The 23,684-nt window shown below is 44.8% G+C and overlaps 2 protein-coding genes across 2 annotated transcripts; one reads left to right on the top strand and one right to left on the bottom strand.

Annotated features, from left to right (window-relative positions):
* The first annotated feature begins 1,191 nt into the window (after positions 1–1,191).
* On the top strand, positions 1,192–21,504 carry RNF10 (ring finger protein 10). Its single transcript, XM_079322876.1, has 17 exons — positions 1,192–1,483; positions 7,005–7,207; positions 9,603–9,802; positions 10,808–10,898; positions 11,929–12,113; positions 12,188–12,324; positions 13,806–13,966; positions 14,298–14,426; positions 14,582–14,840; positions 15,063–15,196; positions 15,710–15,827; positions 16,145–16,246; positions 16,735–16,869; positions 17,680–17,777; positions 18,005–18,065; positions 18,215–18,373; positions 19,262–21,504. Exons 1-17 carry the CDS (start codon positions 1,324–1,326, stop codon positions 19,336–19,338), a joined length of 2,409 nt encoding a protein of 802 aa, XP_079179002.1. The 5' UTR covers positions 1,192–1,323; the 3' UTR covers positions 19,339–21,504.
* Positions 21,505–21,820: 316 nt separating this feature from the next.
* Positions 21,821–23,460, bottom strand: POP5 (POP5 homolog, ribonuclease P/MRP subunit). Its single transcript, XM_079322877.1, has 5 exons — positions 23,299–23,460; positions 23,084–23,226; positions 22,863–23,012; positions 22,277–22,360; positions 21,821–22,100 (listed from the first exon to the last, which is right to left on the bottom strand). The coding sequence occupies exons 1-5, from the start codon at positions 23,316–23,318 to the stop codon at positions 21,997–21,999; spliced, it is 501 nt and encodes a 166-aa protein (XP_079179003.1). The 5' UTR covers positions 23,319–23,460; the 3' UTR covers positions 21,821–21,996.
* Between the last annotated feature and the right edge of the window lie 224 nt (positions 23,461–23,684).

The raw sequence follows: 23,684 nt of genomic DNA, 5'->3' as shown, positions 1-23,684 counted from the left end.
GGAAGAGTTCCTTGTATTTATTTTCTTTCCACAGCCAGCTAATTTGCTAATAAAAATGTTGTGGTTTGCTTTTAAAAGTTTTGTGTCTCTATACTCTCTTTCTGGTACTGCATGTACTATTTCTTATTTCTTTTCAAATGTGGAGAAACAACTTTGTTAGAAAGTTGAGGGGTTTTTTCCCCCTGAAACCTAGAAGATCTAAACACTGTGTTAACTACACTCACGATTTGGTCAGTAATTCTAAGAATAATAGACCTAAATAGGGAACAATCAGGTGTTAAAATAAGGCCTTTGTGAGGCTTTTCGTAAAATATTGATAGAGGATTTGTCTGAAATGTGTAAAACCCAAATTCCTAGATTTGTTGATCACACTGGTGTTACAGAGTATGTGTGTACAAAACTAGCAGTGAAGCTTTTACCTGAGCTGCAGATTCAGATCGTGGTATGAATTATGGGGGTGAAGATGCCCTTACATGCTCCACCCACACTTTTTTATAAATAAGATGGGAATTGCTCTCCTGCAGAACTTGAAGCTCTCATCCCTAAAATAATGGAAAAGGCAGCAGGAGATGCATTCAAGAATTCATCTTAAAGCTTAAAAGAAATGCCTTTAGGATCTAAGTTGCCTTCTGGTTTTTTTTTCCCCTTTTTGCTTTGAGGGAAAAGTTTAAAATATCACTTCAAGTAGGCCTCATGAGGTACTATTTTTTTGTGTATTTTTTTGCTTTGTTTTGTTTTTAACTTTTACGGTTATTCGCTACAGATCGGTGGCAGTGATTTTATGCCAAATGATTTTCTACCTTGCCGGCCGGTGCCGAGATGAGGGCGATCCCGTCGGTGCGGGGCGGGCTCGGGGCGGGCCCGCAGCTCCCGGCGCGCCCCGCGCCGCCCAGGACTACAAATCCCGTCATGCCCGCGGGCCCGCCCGGACCGGCTGCATCCGGGTCCGGCTACTGCTGCGGGCGACTCGTCGCCATTACGGGGCAGCGGCGGCCGAGCCGGGGCCGGTGCGGCGCCGAGCAGCCGGTGGGTGCCGGGGTGGTGCCGACCCCTCGGGCGGCAGCAGCGCCGGGCCCCGCGGGGCTCCGTGAGCAGCTCTTTCCCCCACCGCGCCCGGAGCCCCGCAGGCCCGGCCCGGCCTCCCGCGGCCTTCCCCGGTTCGAGCAGAGCAGCGAGAAGATGTCGCCATGAAGGAGGCCGAGTCCGCGCTGCGCCGCCCCCGCCGGTCGCCCCCGCGGGCCATGAGCCTGGGCCCCCGCCGGCTCCGCCAGCGCCCGTCGTGCCCCCCCGCCCAGGGCCGCCGCTCGCCCGGGGCGCCCGTTGATGCTGCAGAGCCCGCCCGGCGCCGCCCCCGCAGCCCCCGCCATGGACAAGAGCAGCCCCTGCGGCCCCGGTGCGCCCGGATCCTCGGCCGGCAGCAAAGGGCAGCAGCCGCGCTCCGCCTCGGCCGGGCCCGCCGCGGGGGAGTCTAAGCCCAAAGGCGGTGAGCGCTGGGACGGGGGAGCGTGGGGCTGCGGGGGCGGCCAGCCGTGTGCCGCCCTTGGGTTTGTGGGGGAGCTCAGCTTCGCCTCCACGGGTTGTTTGTGTCTCAGCGGGGTTTAATAGGCGGCATTTCAGGTCACTGCCTGTTTTGGGTTTCTTTTCCTTCCTCTTCCGGCTCTGCTCGCTGTTTGGTGAGCTGGGATTCCTACTCTCCTCTTCCTTTTAGGATTAATGCTTTATCTTCATTAGTATTGGAGTAATCAGCTTGAGAGCTAAAGCCCTGGTGCTATAGTAAGAACAGAACATATATTCACAGTGCCTGTGAATAGAGCCCTTAACTTTTATCTTGTGTTGTTCCACCTCACCGAGGGGGGCTGGTATCCGTACACAGCATTCCCCTTGCCCCGGTGTGTGAGTGACCTGCTTTGGGGGAGCTCAGAGTTAGCTGGCTGTTGTTTGCTCATCTGGCATTCAACCCAAAGTGTCACACCTGGAATTGTAAACAGCTGGTTCTGCTGACAGGGCAGTTTGTCAGGAGCTAGCGTGGTTCCTGTCGTCATTTCAAGGTAAGACCTAAGCCCACTTTGCTCTCTAAGCTTGTTCAGAAAGAGAGTATTCTGGCAACTTTTTTTTTTTTTTTTTTCCCTAAAACCTGGAAATGGGGCAGTAGTGATTAAAACTGGTGATTTTAGTTCTGGAAATATGAGAGAACGTCAACAGGTTGCTATACCATCACTGTTGTACTAATTTCCTTCCTCCTCAGTGGTTTGTTTCATCTCTATTACTTGGGGCCTCTGAGGAAGCAGCAGTGCAGAGGGTTAGCAAAATTTGCATCTTGGAGCTGTTTGTTTACTCCTTTTTGGACCTTCTAAGCATGGTCATGTCTTGAGTAACCAAGTATTACCTGCTCTTCACCTGTATTAATTGACCTTCCAGGATTGATAGAAGTGGGACATGGGAGGCAACTCATCCACAGTTCCCCAGGTTGTGGTGTAACTGTGCAATTACAGCGAAATTTTAACTTCCAATTCAAACACTTAGAAATCTTTTTAAGAAGAACTTTTTGTGTCCCTGTCTTGCCAGGAGACACCTCCTCACTCCAGCTTCTTTTGTATTGGTGTGTGATGCCCTGTGAGGATTGTTCAGAGAATATAAACATCCTTCAGGAAGGGGTTAAGCTGATTTGTGCTGTGGCTGCTATCCCTTTGTGTAGAAGACACAGTATCTGGACTAAGGAAGGACATAAAAGACCTGTTGTTCCAACCCAAAATAAAAATTTGAAGTGATTTTTGTGGAATGTCACCTTTCACAGGCTTGAAATAATGACACTGGTAGCACAGGAGTAGTGAGGAGGGAAATCCTGGTGACTTTCTCTTCTACTCCAAAACTTTTCATGAAATAAACACCAAAGCTTTTTAAGATGTCTTTATTTATTTATTTATTTAATAAAACAGAGGAAAATTTTGTCATGGCATAATTCCACTTCAGTGATACTTGTTTCTGAGCTACAGTGGAGGGTAGAGGGATAAGTTGCATTCTTTACAGGACATCAAAGAGACCTGGACAAATTAGAATCTCTTTTCATAGGAGTAGATGTTTATTTAGAAATATCTTAACTGGAGGGTGCTGTAAACTAAAATGAAAATATTCCCTTGATGAAATTAGGGCAAATGACTGCACATGATGCAGCTTGGTGAAACTGCAGTTCTGTTTTCATGGCTGTTGCTTGTAGGACATTGGGATGTCACCATATGGAATCTTTTTCTTGACTTCCTTATCACTGTCCTTGTAGCTGATGTGGTACACCCTTTTAAGGACAGGTGTAGGATGTATTCTGGAAATCTTGAGGACCACAGACCTTCCTCAGATGGTCACTGGGTTGAATCCAGTCTAGCACTTGCCATTTGGTGCTTTCCAGAGTTACCTGCTGTAACTGTCCAGCTGAGCAAATGAAGAAACTGATATTCCTGAATCCTTATGATGGCTTCTCTTTCTCTTGCAGCACAGCTGGAATTTGGCTAAATAGAGTACTGGATTCCCTGGTATTTGTGGAAGTTTGATTCCTCCTCTCTTTGAGATTTGGCCTGAGAGACTAAATTAAACTGAAAGTTTCCAACAGAGAAGTTTCTTTAAGTTGTATTAGCGTGCCAACAGGAATCACAATTAGAGTGGGATAAAGTAGCTAAGGCAGAATAGGTGTGCTGGGGTCCTCTGCAGCCCTCAGGAGCTGGTGGACAGTGTTAGTTGTCACAAATGTTCCTGGGCCTTATCACACCCAGTGTGAGCTGCTTGGCTGGGCTGTGGGAGCTGTCACCTCCTGCTCACTGGGATGTTTGCCTTGGCAGCAGCAGTGGCCTCAGTGTGTTTTCATGAAACCACCCTGTGGCTTTAGTGTGATCCTCATCCCTTATGCAATGCTGCTGGCTTCAGCACAGCTCAGCAGAAAATAGGGGGGAAAAAGGTGGAAGGAAACAGAAGTTCTCACCCCAATAGCAAACAATTGTAGCTCCAGTGCCCAAGGGATCACCTACAGCTGCTTCTAATGCTGTAAACTTCATCTCCTCTCTCTGGATCTTTGGAGGTACAGGTCCTCTGGCAGCAGGAGAAACCACAAGTCTCAGGGTTTCCTTCAAAATGCCAGAACAGTTTTATTGCTAGTGTTTTCAAATTATACAGACAGTATTTTTTGTAAGTCTCTTGGAGGTGAATGGGTAGATAAATCCGTGTAATCTGTGACATATATATATATATTAGATGCCATGAAAACAGCAAAAGGACTAACTGAGGACCTGAGTGAAGAGTAAGTACCTCTCCAGCACTCTGGCTGTTGCTGACTCCTGATTTGCCAAGAAAATAAGCGAAAAAGAAACTACCAAATCCAAAGTTAGCCTGCTTAAAACTGGGATCTCACAAGAGAGGATGGCAGTGAAAATTTCCTGCTTTTCTCTGTGCCTGAGTGCAGCCTGTCCTGCCCTGCTCCTTGTGGGAGTGCTGGGATGGATGATGGAAAGCAGAGAATTCCCTGACATGTGGCATGCTGGAAAGTTTGGAAGGAGCAGCATGGTGTAGATTCAGGGTGGGGGAAAGCTGTTCCAATTTACAGATGCATTCTCCAAGCTCCTGATTGTCTGCTGACCAGTTTCATTACTGCTCTGATGGGCCAGGCTTCTGCTGAGGTCAGTTTTTCTCCTGGGGGAATGAAACTACCAGTCTGTAAAGTCAAGTTTGAAGCACTGTTAGACTGTTGTAGGGTCCTTTTAAAAGCACAAGTGGAGAGTTCTTTCCTATAAAATGTGCAGGCTCTAGGAGGTGCCTTAAAAGGACCTCGAGTATGACAGGAATGTGTGTAAACCATCTGACTGACAAAGTTAGTGATGAGTAACTCCATTAAAACTTTAAGTGGTAGGAAATTCTTCTGTCAGCTCCAGGGGTGAGCTGCTCCTTGTTCCAGGGCCTTGTAAACACCCGCTTTAGACTGATTTTTTTTTTTTTTGAGTTGTTTCTTTTCACCATTTGGAGATGGCAGAGAAACTGCAAAGTGTTACAGACACAACAGGCATGTGCCCCTTGTGTATATTTGCTGAATTTACAGATTTAAGAAGGTAGTTGAGCTCTAAACTGACAAGTTCTACTCCTGAGTAACTTAAGGAGAACTCCAAACCTCTTAAAAAATACTTAATTTTTTCCCAGGGACTCTGAGGTGTAGGTTATTCCTTCCCTACAAACATTCTCAAAAAAGGTCGGTCTAATCATTCAGCCAGAGCTGGTCACACCCTCAGTACTTGGCAGCTTCTGGTGTGTTTTTTCCTGATAACACTCAAGCCATGTCCTTTTTAGCCTGATGTGCATTAAAGCACTGCCAGCTATGCAGGCATGTGTTTGAGTTACACAGCTGTGGTTCTGACAGAGTTGGTTTAATTCTGAATTAAAGGATCAGCCTTTTGAATAGCAGAGTAAATTACCAGTTCTGATGAAGTTTGTCTGCAATATGGGCCTGTCACATCGTGTGAAAGTAATGATAGTGTCCTGTTTTAGCTGTAGTTGCAGCCAAAGAAGTCTGACAAGGGCAGAAACAGCACAAGCAGACCAGCACAGAACCTGATCCAGCCTTTTTTATTACTTAATTTATTCTTAAAACATTGGATCCTCAGTAATATACAATAACACACAGCCCATCCTGTTCTCAGCTCACCTCTTCTGGGGGATGCAGGTGGAAGAAAACTTAAAAGAACAACAAAAAAGAATACTTTATGTAGATGATGCTATTCTGGCTGTTTTAAATGCTTGGGTAGATGGGAAGTGGTGCTGGGAAAGGGAAAAAATGGAAGCACTGGCAGTGAATCTGCCCATATGAGAAATGTGATCCTGAATCACAGTGTTGTGTTTGCCTGCCACATAAAATTTATGTTGAGGGGTGGGGAGGAATACTACAAAGTGGGAAAAGGGAAACTAATAGGCTTTTATAAAATGCAACTAGATATTGTGTGAGGTCTTGCTGTTTGTGTAATGTTTACTGGGTATCCAGAGTGACTTTGGGGCTGGCTGGTGTGGATAGATGTCTTGTGGGGCCCGAGGAGTTTTGTTTCTGAGCTTATCACCATGCCTCTGCTACAAATAACACTTGGGGCAGGTGGTGGAAGTGCCAGGTTAAGCACCCAGTCCACAGTGTGTTGTGTCCTTGGGCAACTCTGAGCTTGTGCTAAGACTGCTAGAAATACCTTCATAGTATTAATTCTGTTCTAGCAGTTTGATTTAGCAGCTGTTGAGGCACAGAAAACCCCTCTCAAGAGCTGGACTGATTTGTCTGCTCCTTTCTCCTGTAATATTTTGCTTTGTGCTTCACCACTGTGTCCTGTGTTAGGGTCAGTGGTATGCTAAGTACAGTTTTTGGCAGTTTTTGTTTAGTACTTAGATATGTGCCCTGGAAGGCCACAAAAGGTTTGGTTTGTGCTTAAAGATCAATTAGCATTTGTTGATCTGGTGACATGGAAGTATTTTTTTAACAGAATTAGATCTACTGGGATCTTTTAAGTATAGAGTACAGAAGTGGGTGAAAACAGGCAATGGAAGCCTTCAAGAAGAATGCAGCAGTGTATTTATACAGTATATTTTATATGTGATAAATATGATAAATTGTGTTTTAGGCAAATTAAGTCGGGGGGAAAAACAAGAGTTGTTGTCAGTTCTTGTAATGGGGCATGAAGATGTGGTATGGGATGTTAGTATTTATTACTTCATGTACCAGGAAACACACTAATATCTGGTGGTGGCTATTCCAAATTTGGAAGAAAGAAATTAATCTCTTTATAAAAGGTAGAGCACAGAAAATACCTTCTTTTACACTCTTTGGCCAGCTCTTTGGGCAGTGATAGGAATGAAGTGGTTTGGTTTGCTGGGGGGATTTAATATCCTGATAAACACTACCCTTAAAATTGTGGCTGAGGTGAGCTCCTCTCTGAGGTGCAGATCATGGGGCCAACTCTGAGGCTGTTGATCTGATTCTTCTTTTATTTTCCTTTCAGATGGAAAGAATGCGAATGGATCCAAACAGCGTTATAATCGTAAAAGAGAGACTTCATATTCCAAAAATGAGAACTTTTCCAGTCAGTCCCGTCGCTCCAATTCACAGAAAAGCAAAGCTTTTAACAAGATGCCCCCTCAAAGGGGAGGTGGTGGCGGAAGTGGCAAATCTTTTAGCTCTTCTAATGGTGGAAGACGAGATGAGGTGAGGAGTGTGATGGCTCCAAGGCCTCCTGTCTTGAAATGAGAGGATCACCCTGACCTGCCCAGATAGGTCTGCTCTGTTCAGTTCCTGGGTTGGGAAGGGAGTGAGTAATGAGGTGCTAACATCGTTGGGATGCCAGAGGGAGTGTGAGCAGAGCAGCCTGGCAGCTACAGAAGAGGAGTGTTCTTTGCTGTGCTCTGAGGAAAAATGCCATCTGAGAAATGGTGCCAAGACAGGCCATGTACACATCTCATTATATGGGTCTTTTGTGAAAATACATAGTGACACAATTTCACTGTCCTGTTCCTGCTGGCCTAGTTTTAGTTTTAGTACAGCCCAGGTGCCTTTGGCTGCCTTGCCCACCTAGGCACACCTGGTTCATGTTCAACTGCTGTTCACCAACACCCCCAGGTCTTTTCCTGATGGACAGCTTTCCAGTTGCTCTTTCCCAGGCCTGGAGCATTCCAAGGGGCTGTTGTGACCCAAGTGTAGGACCTGGCACTTGGTGTTGTTGAACCTCACCATTGGCCTTGGCCCAACAGTCCTGCCTGTCCAGATCCCTCTGCAGAGCCTGCCTGTCCTCCAGCAGATCTACATTTCCACCCAATTTGGTGACATCTGTGTACTTGCATAGGGTGCCTTCAATCCCCTTGTCCAGATGGTTGATAAAGACATTAAACAGGACTGGCCCAAATACTGAGCTCTGGGGAACCCCCCTAGCAGGGGCCCAGCTGGATGTCACCCCATGTCCCTCTGCTCCCTGGGCCCAGCTATCCAGAGTGGATTTTGACTGAGTGGTGCACTTAGCCAAGACATGGGCAGCCAGTTTCCTCAGGAGAGTGCTGTGAGGAGCTGTGCCAAAGGCTTTTCTAAGGTGCAGGTAGACAACATCCCCAGTTTTTCCCCCATGCACTGTCACCTTGTCATAGGAGATCAGGTTAGTCAGGCAGAACCTGCCTTCCATAAACCCACATTGGCTGGGCCTGATTCCCTGGTTGTCCTGTACACTCTGTGGGATGGCTTGAAGGATGATCTCCATAACCTTGCCCATCATGGAGGTAAGATTGACAGGCCTGTAATTCCTCAGATCCTCCCTCCAGCCCTTCTTGTAGGTGTGTTTCACATTTGCTGACTTCCAGCCAGCTGGGACCTCCCAGTTTGCCAGGATTGCTGGTGATAATCACTGCTGCCAGTTCCCTCAGTCCCCATAGGTGGATCCCATCCAGCCCCATGGACCTGGGGCTGAGTGAGTGGCACAGCCACGTGCCTGGCTGTTTCTCTGGACTATGGGGCTTCATTCTGCTCCTTGTCCCAGTGGACAACTGGTCTTACTCTTAAGGCTGAGGGAAAGGAGGTGTTAAATACCTCAGCCTTTTCCTCCCCCTTTGCCACTGTGTTTCCTTCTGCAACCAATAAAATGTGGGGATTTTCTCTAGCTCTCTCTTTGTAGCTGGTGTTTTAATGGAAACTTCTTTTTGTCTGTTACAGCAGTTACAGATTAAGTTCTAGTCAAGCTTTGGCCCTTCACTTATTTCCCTGCATAACCTTAGACAGCCTTGTAATCTTGCTACTCCCATCCCTTCTTTCTCAGGTTATAAATTCCTTTTTTCCCCGAGTTCCATTTCAAACTCTTTGTTGAGCCAGGTGGATCTTCCCTCATTTTTTGGCACAAGGGATCCACATGTTACTGTGTCTTTAAGATTTCTTGAAGAATGTCCAGTCTTTTGGACTCTTTTGCCCTTCAGCACTCCCTCCCAAGGGACTCTGCCAACCAATCTTCTAAACAGGCCAAAGTTTGCTCTCTGAAGATTGATTGTCCAGCCATTTCAGGGGCACAAATTTGCAGGTGATAGTGGTATTGTGAAAGTAATTGTATTGGCCTCAAGGTAAAACCAGACTTTTTTGCTATAGAATGTTTGTGGGCTTTAACTGATACTCTGGTTTTTCAATATTGATGAATAGCAGCACTTCTCACCTAGATCACTGACTGAAAATTCATCTCCTGCCTGTGTTGAATTCTGATTCATTGCTTCATTATATGAAGACTAACCAAAGCAAGTACAGCCTATGCAAACAGGCTTGTATTACTGTCTAAAAGAGTATTGTCAGGATTTGAACAACTTCTTCACTATGTTCTGCCAGCTTTTGCTTTGTGGTTGTTTTAACTCTGTCCTCCTTTTGCTCAGTGTGGGGTAAGACCACTGAGTTCTGACTTTCAGGTTCTTGTGCATTTCTAATGCTGAACTACTTGATTTGCAGAACAGGGATGGGAGAAGGTGAGTGAATAGATGCTGCATGTTCTGTGTGCTATCATTGATGGGACCTGGATGTCCACCTGTAGTGATGCCTTTGCTGTAAACTCCAGCAATTTCTAACAAATGCTGTTCTCTCTTAGGTAGCAGAGGCTCAACGGGCAGAGTTCAGCCCTGCCCAATTCTCTGGTCCCAAGAAGATTAATCTGAACCACTTACTGAACTTCACCTTTGAACCCCGTGGCCAAGCAGGACATTTTGATGGGAATGGACATGGCAACTGGGGGAAAAGGAACAAGTGGGGACATAAACCATTCAACAAGGAGCTCTTCCTGCAGGCCAAGTGAGTGGGAGATCCATGGGGCTCACAGACTTCTGCAGGGACATGGAGCTGTAAGGGGTGACTAGCCAAGGAATTGTATTTGGGCTTGACTAATTGTATTGTCTTTTCCAGAGTGAAATTTCCTTTCTGTAGTGTTTTTAGTGGTAGTGACTATTTTAAAGGGATGTTGTGTTCACCTATTTGCAAGGTATCTGATGGAATCAGATCTGAGTCCTTTAGATACAAACAAAAATCTTCTGCTCAAATGTTCAAGCACTGGTTTGGGACGTAACACTTGTATTTGGGAATATCTCTATAGTTCTTTATAGAAGATGGTTGTTTCTAAAAGTTGGTTTGGTGAGATGGAAGGGATAGCAGTTGCTAGATGAAAGCTAATCTGAATTTTTAAGTGCCAAAACCAATTATTTATATGGCTCTTAGTTCTTAAAATGCTGATTATTTTGTGGGCCCCAAAGTATGTAGTATAACTCTAATGATGATCAGCAAAGTAACCTAATAGCAGAATTCCTTTTTGACTGAAAATTTCCCCAGAATTTGAAGTGTTTTCAGGACTTCCTGTTTCTGATAATGTTAAAGATAAAAAGTATTTTCAGCATTGGTGCTTCTGATTTCTCCATAATGTTTTGTGGCTTATTGTAGTGAAGTCTGTGTGCAGGAACCCAATAGTTGTAGGTTTTGTGACAATGTTTTCCCCCTTGTGGATTCTCTGTTTTTTAATAGATCCCCATTGCAGCTGACTGTTTCTTACATGTTTCTGGAAAACCAGTCTGCCTGGCTCATTCTGTACTTACAGTGTGCTGTTGTGTCTAACTGAAATTAGACACACCTGGATCCTGAAAATCTAGTTGTGAACTGAACTCTTGATTTCTTGTTGATAGAAATTACTGACTGCACCCAGTAGTTTTCTGCTGGACAAAGAAGCAGCTCAGAGAATCCTATAAGATAGTTCTTAAAAAGTTTTTAGAAACAACTGAGTGGATCATCTGTCTCTTTGCCTTTCCCCAGCTGCCAGTTTGTTGTCTCTGAAGAACAGGACTACACAGTCCACTTTGCTGATCCAGATACCTTGGTCAACTGGGACTTTGTGGAGCAAGTGGTCAGTTGTGATGGGCTAGATTTTTTTTTCCCACTTCTTAAGAACCTCAACCTGTCTTTAACTACCTCTTTCCCTCTGTGATGTTACATAAAACTCAGCTGTTTTTGAGTTGAGGCCTTTTCTGTCACTCCCACAATACTGGGAAAGATCTGTCATGGAATACATTATGAAATACTTTCATGACAGGAAAAGAGAAGTGCTAAAATCTATTAGGAAAATTAGCAGCTTCTTCTTGCTTTCGCAGATGGGAGCTCATCAAAAATAGTATCTGACATTCTGTAGACAGAGTCCTTGTGATCGAGATATTAACAGAAAACTTGGGCATGAGTCCATGGAAGAAGACTAGAGTGTAGAATTTTGAAGAATTATTCTGTGCATAGGTGGCCTATCTTGCCTAGCAACAAAATGGAAAATCTCTTGAGAATTGTGGTCAGAAGTTTTGGGTTGCCTCAAGCAGAAATTTATATCTGCCAAGACAGTCTGGTGCATGGTGTAGGTGGAGAGGAGGTAGGCTTACTGTTACCTGTCACTACAAGAGAGCTGAAAAAATCTAGGTGCTTGCTTGGCAGTTATGTCTCTGCCACACAGATGCTACTGAAGTGTCTGACTAGACCTAGCATGTTCATGGGAGTGGGTAAGTTCAGTCTCACAGTTACACAGGGCTGCACAGGTCTGATTGTAGGAGAGGCCACAGAGCTCACTTGCTGAATTCTCACTGTCTGAATTCACATGGTGGAGATGCTGCTAACTCTTAGAGATAATGAATACGTGAGGGGAAGCATGAGAAGACTCCTTAATGTCACTAGAGTAGAAATAAGACATAAGAAATCAGATGGGTTGCTTAGCAGGTTATTCTGTGTGCTGTCTGAAGGTGTTAGTTCACAGTGCACTAATTTCTTGGTAAATAAACAGAGCCTAAAGAGCTGGAAGATAATATGTTAGAGTAGCTCTTATAGGTGGCTTTTTCTGGATCCCAGGAACTGATTACTGAGTCTAAACCTTGTACTGTTCTTCTCATGTGCCATTTCAGCGCATCTGTAGCCATGAAGTGCCCTCTTGCCCCATTTGTCTGTACCCGCCCACTGCTGCCAAGATCACACGCTGTGGCCACATCTTCTGCTGGGCATGTATCCTTCACTATCTCTCTCTGAGTGAGAAGACCTGGAGTAAATGTCCTATTTGCTATGGCTCTGTTCATAAGAAGGATCTCAAGAGGTGAGACAATATTAATTAAATCATGCATCTTTTTGAAAAGATTTTACACTGCTGACCTCCTGTGTATGTTGCAGTGTTGTTGCTATGGAAACACGTCAATATGCAATTGGTGATACCATTACAATGCAACTCATGAGACGAGAGAAGGGTGTTCTGGTAGCACTGCCCAAATCCCAGTGGATGAATGTGGTTCAGCCTGTTTACATCAGAGGTGAGTGTATATGAATCCTAATGGTTGGAATCCTGCTCCTGAGTATGACCAGGACTCATGGAGAGACAACTGACCCTAGCAATGCCATGCTGTCATTTAAAAATACACCAGACTGCAAAACATGGGGCTTAGCAGCAGAAAAGCTTAATGACCACATATTAGCAGTAAACTTTATACTCACATTGTTTTTCTGTAAAGGCTTTAATTTCTGTGTTGTGTCCTTTCAAGTGACTGAACTGCAGATTCCAACCTTTGCAGTCACTGCTTACGGTTTGATGTGCTCTTTGTACCCTGCAGTCATTGGTGTGACTCTTACTGCTTTTATTGGCTCTTTAGTGTCCTTAACTTTTTTCCTCCTGACTCATTATGCAGCTTCACAAAAATAACTGTCTCTGTGTCTAAACTATTTCAAGGCTGTAATCTTCAACAAGGTTTTCATCATCTTCACTTATCAACTGGAGTCAGTGAATGCTATGGGGAAATAATCAAAATTATTGCAAACCTATTCCAAACATCTGTTGCCTGACATCTTCAGTTTTCTCCAGTCAAGAGTGTGACTAACTCATCATCATCTTATCTGTTAGTATCGCAAAAATTTTGTGACTAAAGAAATAATTTTATGAACATTGCTGCTTTGTGGGCTGTCTTGGCTCACTTTATTTTTCAGTCACATTTAGGAAAGGCTGCATGCATTTAAACTCTGGAAAAAGTCAAGTCGTCTAACATGTGATGAATATCCAGCATGCAGGCAGTGGTCTTACATGTTTCTCAGTAATTGAAACTAGGGGACTTTTAAGTCCTTTCATAAAACAAACAAAAGAACAAATACAGGATTTGGGAACACTCTAAAGCCAGGAAATTCACTATTTTGGTGTCTGTAGACGATGTTGGACCCTTGGGGAGCAGTGACTACAGGTACTATGTTAATATGGGATGCTGTGATTGCTGTAAAGTAACAGCAGTGCTCACCTTTTGCTAAACTGCAATTCTTTAGCTTACTATTCCTGCTGTGCTTCTTGTGAAAACCTCATAATAATGTTTTGTATGGATTTTTAATACATATGAACTAGTTTGAGCCGAACCAGGGTGGCTTTGCAGAAATTTCCAACAGCAGTATTTTTGAGAAAAGAGGGAGAAGCTGCAGACTGTATTGTTTCAGGAAGCTTTGACACCCCCAAGGCTTCTGAAAGGTGATGCTCCTACAGTGTAGAAGTTCAGGCTTGATTTTTACTAATGTGTAGTAGTTCAGTGGTGAAATAACAGGTGAACTGCTGTGTGGGGGAGATACATGTCAGAGCAGCTGTGTGACACCAGCTTGTGATACAGTGGTAGTTTGTGGAGTCTGTATCTGCTCTTGCTGAGTGTTGTCTTCCTGGGGAGATTAACTTACAAAAGTGAGCAGTAACAAAACTTCAGAAGTAGCAGTCCAAACTGGTGGCTCTACATCCAGATATTAATGATTTGATGCTCCTTCTGTGCAGATGACCAGCACAGTCAGTATTCAAAGCTGCTTCTGGCATCCAGGGAGCAGGTTTTGCAGCTGGTGATCCTGGAGGAGAAAGCAGCATTACTGAAACAGTATGAGGAAGAAAAACACACCCCAGAAGCCTGCTTCATTGAGGCAGCTATCCAGGAGCTGAAGGTAACAACCTCTTGGTAGGCTTTTAGTAGGTTTATTTTTAAGAGTATGCTGAGTTCTGAGCATCCTTGTTCTGCTGCATGGATGGCTGTGTGTGATTATTCTGGTCTCTAGCAAGTTGCTGGTGTTTGCTGCTGGAGTAGCATTATATACCTTGGAGGAGACTGTAGCTTTTGGGCCTCAGGTGTGTGGTGTGATGTTGCAAAAAGCAGAACAGTTTTTATGGGATAGTATTCCAGTAAAGGAATGCCAGGGTAAGGCTAAAAATAACTATGGGAGTGGTCTCCTTGCTTAAATGGCAAATTGAAACTCGATCCCTTTGGGTGATCTGCAGGAGCGAGAATCAGCACTCTCTGCTGACCAGGATAAAAACAATGGCATTGCTGGAATCAGTGCAGCTGTGGAAGAATTGGTCCTAGAAGGCTCCAAAACTGTGGAGCCTGCTGCTTCCCAAGAGAAAAAGGTGGGTGACAAATCTGCTCTGGCAGATTCTGTTAACACTTAATTCTGCCGCTCCACACTGCAGTGTGCAGTGAGCTCGTGCCAAACATTTTTGCAGAGATGATAATCTTTGAAGTAGGTGGTGTGGTACTAACTCTGTCCTCTCTGCTGTGGTAGTGTGATGTGGAATATCTCTCTGCATTCGATGAGGAGCTTGTGGAGCCTTGCTCTGACCTGGCAAGTTCCTTTTCACCTCCTGTGGAAGTAGAAGAGGCAGTTCTGGATGAGGAGGAAGAACCTGAGGTGGACAATGTAGGAGAACCTGTTATGAACCCTGTAGAGGAACCAAATCCAGCTGAAACAAGCTGCCAAGAATCTAAAGATACAGCTAGCAGTGGACATCTTGGCAACTCTCCTTTTTACTATTTCTACCAAGGTCAGTGCAGTGAAATCCTGGAATCATAGGGGCAGCGATGCCCCCTTTGGGACTCTCCTTGATGAATGTGATTGTCAGTTCATTAGATGTAGCTAACCCCTGTGAAATAAGTCCCATGGGAACTCAGAAATGAGCTTTATTTAGTGGAGGATGTCCTGAGGTGGGGAGAAGGGTACTGAAGATGAGCAGGCAGAGAAGGAGTGCTGATGTGTTGCCTTTCAGCGGAGGATGGGCAGTGCATGTACCTTCACCCTGTGAACGTTCGATGCCTTGTGCGTGAATATGGCAGCTTGGAGAAGAGTCCAGAGAAGATAACTGCAGCTGTAGTGGAGATAACTGGCTACTCCATGACAGAGGTAGTTATTTTATCTTCTTACTAATTAAGAGCCTTGTTTTAGCAGTTGGTCCTTGTAGAGGAGACTTGATTCTCTTCAGTAGTAACAAATAATAAGTTTGAATGAGTAGGGATGCTAGTCTGTGAAGGTGCTGGGCCTTATGTTGCTTTCATAAATAAGCTGTAGTGTAGGTTTTTTTCCCTAAAAGGTCCAGTACAAAAATAATTGTGTTGCAAGTCTGGCATTGCAGAATTTTATTCCACTGGTGTGAGTGAGAAGGGAGGAAGAACGTGAAAATCAGTGAACAAGCTGGAGTAACTGCATCCAAGCCTGGTTATGATGTAGCTGGTGGAGATCTTGGAACATTTGCTTCTGACTCAGAGCATCCATCATATGTTTGTAGTTTTTAAAGTAACTATTGTCACTGGTGCTGTTTTTTTCCATTTGATTGCATCAATGTTGTGCATTCTATTTCCGTTCTTCACCATGGCTGCCTCTAGTCCTTGTGGTGACATATGACTCTCTCTCTCTCAGGATATACGACAGCGTCATCGCTACCTCTGCCACTTGCCCCTCACCTGTGAGTTCAGCATTTGTGAGCTGGCTCTGAAGCCGCCTGTCATCTCGAAGGAGACTTTAGAGTTGTTTTCAGGTTTGTATGCCTTCCTAGTAGGTTCTGCCATGAAGGGGAAGTTGTTCTTACCCCTTTAATGGTAGAAAGAACATACATGAGAGCTTTACTCTACTTGCACCAGCTGTCTGGCTGCTAGACAGAACAGCCCCAACTCACTGTTTCATAGACAGCAACTACAAAAAGAATAAAATCCCAACAACTTGGAAGAACATATGGGGTTTTTTGTAAGCATATTTTGTTACTAATGTGTTATAAGGTTGTTCTTAGAGCTGGAGGAAACTTACCAGAGTATTGGTGTGGGGTTTTTGATATCCAGTATTGTGCTTTGCTCCTAGATGACCTTGAAAAGAGGAAACGTCTGCGGCAGAAGAAAGCTCGCGATGAACGACGGCGCGAACGCAGGATTGAGATAGAGGAGAACAAGAAACAGGGCAAATGTAAGTCATGATGGCACGTAGCTGGTGGATTTCCAGTCATGTTTGGTTGCTGAGCTGATTTCTTGAGCTCTAGGATGAACTCTGAGGCCTGTAGGTGTAGTGTGTACTTGGAACAAGATTACAAAGTATTAGGAACAATGTCTGTGTAATGAAAAACATAAGCTGTTTTAGCCAGGATGTTAAGTGATGTTAAGTGATGTTATGCAATTTCTGCATACATGTGCATTTTGGGAGAGATGGAGGGCATTCAAGGGCACAGCTATCTCCATGGTGTACATAGCTCTCTGCTTTTATAGTAATCACGATGTAAAGTGAAGAAGGCAAAAAAAGGCCTAGAAACTGCTTCCATCCAGCAGCAGGGCTTGTACTGGTCTCCAAATAGAGGGTGGAAAGAAATGAGTTGGCACCTCCTAGACTCCTGAAATGACTTGCATATTGACAGTCCTCCCCCACATTGTGTAGTGCTTTAATTTAAAATCTCTTTCTAGATCCAGAGGTCCATATTGCTCTAGAGAATCTGCAGCAGTTCCCTGCTTTTACTTCTTGCCCCGGAGAAGCTACCAGTGTTGATCATCAGGGCTTCTCTCAGTCTCCTCTTGGCAGAAGCCCTGTGTTTCAGACAGGTGAGCATCTGGAAAAACACATCACATCTAGCTCTTGATCATTCTTTTGGGATCGTTTGTTCAGGCTATCATGCTAAACTTTCTAAACTTGGATCAAAGACAGCTTTTCAGAGAAGCTCTGGTCCTCTGTCCCTGAAAGTGTTCAAGGTGAAGTTGGATGGGGCTTGGAGCAGCCTGGTATGGTGAAAGGTGTTCCTGCCTGTGGTGGGAGGGTGGATTGAGATGGTCTTCAAGTCCTTTCACACCCAAACCATTCCATGATTCTGTGATTCTTTCCTAGACTGCCTATGAGATAATACACAAAAAGCAGACATGATTAAGAAACATTCTATTCTTTTGTTTGGTTTTTACTGCCTCTACCTTGACAGTATGAGATCTGCACTGTCGTTGTCCCATCTTTTACATGAGGCAGAAGAAAGGAAATAATTGCCCCAAAAAGGGAAGAAAATTGTATTTGCCAGAAAAACAGTACTGACATTTTTTCTTTCTATCTCCACCTTCTCCAACACATTATTCTAAAATAAACCCAACAAAAAAGCCCACCCCCACAGCTTCCCAAAATAAGTAAACAAAGCTTCTCAAACAGACAAAAATGGAAAGAAAACCACAAGCAAACTTAAATTTTCCTTAAATAAAAAACTTGAGGAAATATGAGAGATCCCATTGTGTGATGGATAGAACCAATGAGTCAAAAAGAGTAATTACATTGGATAACAAAACTTTATTTCTATTACATCCTGATGATAAGCAGTATAATGACTGCCTTGACCAAATGCAGCTGCCTTTAATTCTCAGTTCCTTTCTCTGTAGAGTCTATTCCAACTCCACTGTCACCTGCTGCCAGCCAGGTCAGCCCACTGCTGTGTGGAAGCTTGGAAGAAGAGTCTCCCTTCCCTTCCTTTGCCCAGGTAAACCATATAGCAGAGTGAAAGTTGTCAGAATTACCTGTGTCTTAGTTGGGAATTAGGCTGAGATTACAATTACTTCCCCTACAAAAACAATGTAGGATAAATCTTAGGGAGATATCATAAGGTTTGAGTGCTTGAAGGGGGTTTCTAGATTTTCTTGCAATTTAGGGGATCTAGGATTGTTCAAGTGTGTGGAATTTAATCATATCCTACAACTTTTTTGATAGATGTTGAGAGTTGGGAAGGCAAAACCTGAAACATGGCCTAAACCTGCTCCAAAGACAAGAGGTAAGAAAATTTGGTATTAGTACTTCAGGTTTCTTACCATGCATCTAAATGTGAGAAATTTTGTGACTTCTAAAGAAAGATCAGGAGTGTGGAGAGGTATTTGTGTGGTGAGTTTTATGCAGCCTTCTGCATATCCTTCCCTCTTTCAGATGAGAACACTCTGGCACTCCCTGTGCCTGGAGACAGTGATGGAGAAAGTGACAGCTCTGACCGGATACCTGTGCCCAGCTTCCAGAATTCCTTCAGCCAAGCTATTGAGGCAGCCCTCCTGAAACTGGACAAACCATCCACAGCTGATCATTTATCAGGTAAAGATGGGGAAAAGGCAGGAAAACTTTCTGAAGTGAAAAAAATGGAGTATTTCCACTTCTTCTTCTGGGAGAAGTGAAAGCAGCAATTTCAGGGATCAAAAGTTGGCCAGAGAACAGTTCTGAAAATTGTCAGGTTGTGGTTTCTGAGCAGCTTGACTAGGGCTTCTATCAGCTTAAAGCAGCTTCTTAGTGTGAGCTGAGATCTCCAACTAGCAAAGAAGTCTGTTAGGACAAAGATGGCTTTTGACAGTTGTGTTGGCCATATCTGTACTGGGACCTAAACTAAGCATTTTTAGGAAGTTCAGGGTATACATTTCTATACTAAAACTACCTGAGCTGCTGAACTACCACTCAGTTTGACCAGAATATCGAGGTAACTGCTAGCTGAAATTTCAAGTTAGGGAATGTGAAACAAATTGAGGTGAACTTAAGCCTGGTAGTGTCTGGTGAAACTTATTTTTAATGCTCAGTTGTAATGTTTAGCTTTGGTTTCTGTTTGGAGACTGCACTGAATGAAGGGGAAAGTTGGATGGGAGGGCCAGGGAGTTTCAGTGGAGTGTCTGCTCCAGTTGTTTTTTTGGACATATATGAAAGTGATATTTGTTGGAAAGGCAAACTGCTGGATGCTGCAGTCCTAGAATCTGCTTGTTGCAACAGCAACTCTGCAATCATTTAGGCATGTTTATAATTGTGTTTCAGATGTGATGGAGTCTCCCTTAGTCCATCTGCAGTAATTTTTTTGTTAAACTACCTGGTGTTCACTGAATTGATAGGAGGTGTTGTGAATCAGCAGAAGCTACTTAAGCTGGGGAAGATCATTTATCATTTGTGTGTGATGTTTCTGTTCCATGACAAGAATGACAGTATCATTTTAATTCTTCACAGAGGAAAAGGGAGGCAAGAAAAGAAAGAAACAGAAGCAGAAGCTATTGTTCAGCACCTCTGTTGTTCACACAAAGTGATTCTGCTATTCAAGAGAAGTTTCCTCTCCTGGTTTTCTTTTATTTTGCTTTGTTTTGCTGCTATAGTTTAAGTATTTAAATTTGAACAGCCTAAACTTGTGTTTCCAGGACTTCTAGGGGCTTCAGGAGGAAACCATGACAGTATATGCTGAAGTAACATGTTTTGATTCCAACTGCTTAATGAATTTATACTGAAACAGAGTTTTTAAAGTAACAAACCAGAGATAAATCTGCCAAGGCTTCTAGTTGCTGAGTCAGTCCTTTGGGGCTGGTAAGCAGTGTGAAAGTCCTTACAGCTATGTGGCACTGCCAAAGTACTGCAATATTACCCAAGAGAAAAGGCAGAGAGCCTTTATTTTCCTGTAATTATTCATGGGCAGAAGTCCATCTGTCTGACTGACAGTAGTGCTGTTGCAGTAAAGCTGTCAAACTGCTCTCTTGAGAAACTGGTTTTGGCTGCACTGGAAACAGGCAAAAGAGCTTACTGGCTTTAGAGTGTTAGCTGCTATATCTGTTCTTTTCCTAAAGAGCAAGAATTCCTCCTGTTCTCCTGGCTTGGAAAGATACAAAGCTGAGGTGAGTGTAAAGCAGAACTTGGCTACTTGGTTTTAAAGTGGCTTAATGATTTGTGTATTTCAAATGGCACTAGTGGTAGAAGGAACCTCCTGACTTCTCTCAATTGTTCAGGTCTGTTTAATGTGGGTGAGTGAGGCTGCTACTTATTGTTTGTTTTTTGCCAACCATGGGCTACACATTATTTTTAACCTGATTGTCTAGAATAAACACTCCCCTCTAGGGCTCCTGGTAACCATATGGCTGATGGTTTGAAACTGGCTGCTCTTGAGTTGGAAGAACAACTGATAGCTGAAGTCTGTAGACAACTTTTATACCCCAGCAAGAAGCTGGGGTTCTCTTGTACTGGGATAAGGGCCTGTATCTGCTTGGTTCTGGGATTTAAATTGATCTGTGCTACAAACATGTCTCTTCTGGACCCCTCCCTGCTCTTTCTTTGGGTGGTCACATTCTGCACTGCTTGTGGTTTGATTTGAGCTAATGAGTTAAGTGGTGTGGATTTTGTTGAATAAAATGAATTTTAGGTGTAACGAACCAGTCAAGGCCAACAGTTGCAATAAATCATATGCACTTACAGTACTGCACCTTCCTCAGCTGTAGTGAACTGTCAGAGCAGCATGGAGCCCTAGAACATTGCACAGATCCAAACTTTACCTTCCTGCTGGCAGAACTAATTGCAGGGCACTGGTATAAAGTACCACTGAACTTAGGGAGACTGTCAGCATCTTCTGTTGTCTTCAGCCCCAGTGGCAGAGGCTGCATCGTGCTCTGTCCCTCTGACACTGATCTGAGCAAGGAGGAGTCTGAGGCACCTGAGTTAGGTATTCCAATACCAATGGCAGTCAGTGCTTGTGTCCCTGTTTAAAAAGCTGATGTCAGTACATGGGTGCTTGATTTTAGAGCAACAGGCATCACGTGTGCCTCATGGGAAGCTGGTACCCAAGAGTCTGTCACATGTGGCTGTAAACCAGAAAGAACAGGAGAGGGGGGAGGTAAAGAATACTTCCAACTGCAACAGGAGGACAGAGGAAACACCTGCAAAACATTCTTTGGAAGCAGCTTGACTTCACGCTTGGTCACAACTAACCCTACTCAATGGAAAGACAGTACAGCTTGTCAGGGGACTGCAAAGAAACTAAGACAAGATGCCTAAAAGTGGTAACATGCCTTGCTGTCAATACTTTAAATGCACATGGGAAAACAATTGTTGAGGGCAGAGAAAGCAACTAAGAGAGATTCAAATATGCAGTGAAATGTGTTTACAGCAAGTCATTTAAGCTATGGAACAGGAGTAACTACTTAAGTGTCTAACCAGTACCTGTTGTGTTCTGTTATCTCTGCACATTTATAGTCAACTTTTCTTTGCATTGGGAAGAGAGAATAGCTGGAGCTGGTGTAACTCACCTCCACATGTCACAGGCACTAGGATAAGGGAAATGATGCAGGCAAGGCAGGCTGTCCCTGCTGCAGGGGCAATCCCCACAGGGACAGCATCTTCAATTGTATCTTGTTTTCCTATGGATTCGAGATAATACCAGCAATGCTACTTTCCTGTAACTGATTGGTGTAAACTTAATAAATATCTAAGCAGTACTTGTACCTATGAGTTTTATAATGGGGGGGGGATGGAGTTGAGCCTGCAGCTCTGCCATGCATTCCATGTACTCCCTGCTCCTGTATGCACAACTGGTGCTTTTCTCACTCTAAACAGCCCTGTGGCTAACAGTGCACTTAAAGATATGCAGATGTTAATGCTTTTTGAATGCTGAAGGAGAATAACTACATTCCTTGTCTGTGCCAACTGCCTAAAGTTCCCCTCTACCTCAGCATGAAGAGCACATTGAGCTGCTACACTCCTCAGGAGTGCAAGTGGTTTTTACTCTTGGAGTGAAATAGGCAAGTAGCCTACTTAAGTGAAATCATGTTTTATTTTTTAAAAATTTATTAAAGAACATTTGGAATGGGAAATGAAGTTTAAATATGAACAAGTGCTTTTCCTGTCCCCTGCACTGTTAACACTGAAGATAACCAGCTACATCTTGATTAAACAAGTACAGAATGGAGGTGAACAGTAACAAGAGACATTCACTCTGTCTCTGTGCCATCATCTTCCTCCTCATCTCCACTCTGAGACTGCTCTTCTGTGAGGGAACAGCTCAACAAGGACTTCTGTATACATTGTCTTTGCTCTGCAATAAAGAAAGTAACACCAGGGTTATGACTTGATCTCATCACATACACTGGACTATCCTCCACTTCTAAAGACAGAAACATTTCTCAGGCCAAGAATTTAGAAGTAGCTCAGCATATCCTACCCCAACCGCAGGAATTAAGGCAATTTAGGAAAGAGGTTGGAGAAACTCACCTTCATTTGTACAGTTTTGCAACAACCGCAGCAGCTGTGTTCTGTTATACTGAATCAGAAATTTCTGACATGTTCTTATGGTACCTGTGGAAGTCACAAGAATGTAACGTAACAATCTACACAATCAAATGCTTCACAACTGCTCCTGTATTTCCCAGATAATATTGTATTAAGTGACAAATGCCTCAGGAACCAAGGTTGTTAATGCAAGTGCTACAAAGGGGCTGTAGCCTTCATTTCTGCACTGCTGAGGTTAAATGGTGGAATAACAATTTCTAACATATGCAGTGCTTGTTAGTTCCCCTGGGGGTTAATTTTCACAATACAGAAGATACTATACTTTGAAAGTATATTTTAAAATAATGTAACATTGTATTTGCTGCTCAGGTTTTGTGATAAATGTAAGCAAAATTAATGAGGGTTTCAAAAAAGAACTGCTGGTGCCTGTTTCTTATTCCGATATCTGCTGAAAGCAGTTACTGTTAATAACACAGGAGGGATGTCTGTCGCACCCCGAGCAGCACCACGGGCTCGTGGCAGGCACGATTAAAGCTCCGTCCTCCCCCCGGGCGCGGGGGCTCCTGACCTCCGACGTGCAGGGTGTTGAGGAAGCAGGGGTAGCGCTGGGCGCGGCTCTCCAGGGAGCGCACGAAGGGCAGCGCGGAGCACAGCAGCCGGTACGAGTCCTTGCGGCAGCGCAGCAGCACCGTCCCGGTGTAGGCGTTCAGGTACTTCACTGCGGGGACACGCACGGCTGAGCGGACCCGCAGGGACCGCGCACCCCCGGGCCCGCCCGGCTCGCCGCACCTGTGAAGGAGATGGAGCAGCACGCCAGGCCGTAGTCCCCGTGCACCCGAGCGATGGCATCTCTGACGGCGAGGCCCAGCGCGCGGTCCTCGATGCACTGCCGGCACCGCGGGTCCTCCGAGACCACCTCACAGAGCACGTACCTGCGGGACAGCGCGGCGTGAGCGGCGCGGGACCGGCCCGCAGCCCGCAGCGGCGCCTCCCGCCAGCCTCACCTGTTCTTGAATCGCACCATGGCGGCGGCGGCGCGCGGCACGGACGGACGGCGCGCCCGGCCAATGGGAGAGGCGCCTCCGCCGCTGCAGCCAATGGCCGGCGCAAGGGGGCGGGGACAAGGGAGGAGAGCCCGGCCCCGCCTCCCTGCCTGGGTCGCGCGTGCGCGGTACTGCCGGAGCCGCCGGCGGGTCACCGAGTCTGAACGACTTGGGCTGGAAAAGACCCCAGGTCATCGTGCCCATCCCATGACCTGTCACCACCATGTTAGCCAGACCACGTCCGGTCTTAAACACCTCCTGGGGCGGTGACTCCATCACCCTGGGTAGCCCATTCCAGTGTCTGATCACCCTTTCTGTCAAGAAATTCCTCCTCATTACCAACCTAA

The sequence above is a fragment of the Erithacus rubecula genome (genome assembly GCF_903797595.1).
Source record: "Erithacus rubecula genome assembly, chromosome: 19".
NCBI lineage: Eukaryota > Metazoa > Chordata > Aves > Passeriformes > Muscicapidae > Erithacus > Erithacus rubecula.
Note: the sequence above shows the minus strand (reverse complement) of the source record. Positions and strands in the feature narration are given on the sequence as shown.

Excerpts from the sequence above, each read along its gene's own strand:
- RNF10 (XM_079322876.1), top strand. The coding sequence starts at position 1,324 with ATGCTGCAGAGCCCGCCCGGCGCCGCCCCCGCAGCCCCCGCCATGGAC. Across the intron at positions 7,208-9,602 it reads ATGGTGGAAGACGAGATGAG|GTAGCAGAGGCTCAACGGGC; the intron begins GTGAGGAGTGTG and ends GTTCTCTCTTAG. Across the intron at positions 15,828-16,144 it reads GACTTTAGAGTTGTTTTCAG|ATGACCTTGAAAAGAGGAAA; the intron begins GTTTGTATGCCT and ends CTTTGCTCCTAG.
- POP5 (XM_079322877.1), bottom strand. The coding sequence starts at position 23,318 with ATGGTGCGATTCAAGAACAG. Across the intron at positions 23,227-23,298 it reads ATGGTGCGATTCAAGAACAG|GTACGTGCTCTGTGAGGTGG; the intron begins GTGAGGCTGGCG and ends GCTGTCCCGCAG. Across the intron at positions 23,013-23,083 it reads CTGCTCCATCTCCTTCACAG|TGAAGTACCTGAACGCCTAC; the intron begins GTGCGGCGAGCC and ends GTGTCCCCGCAG.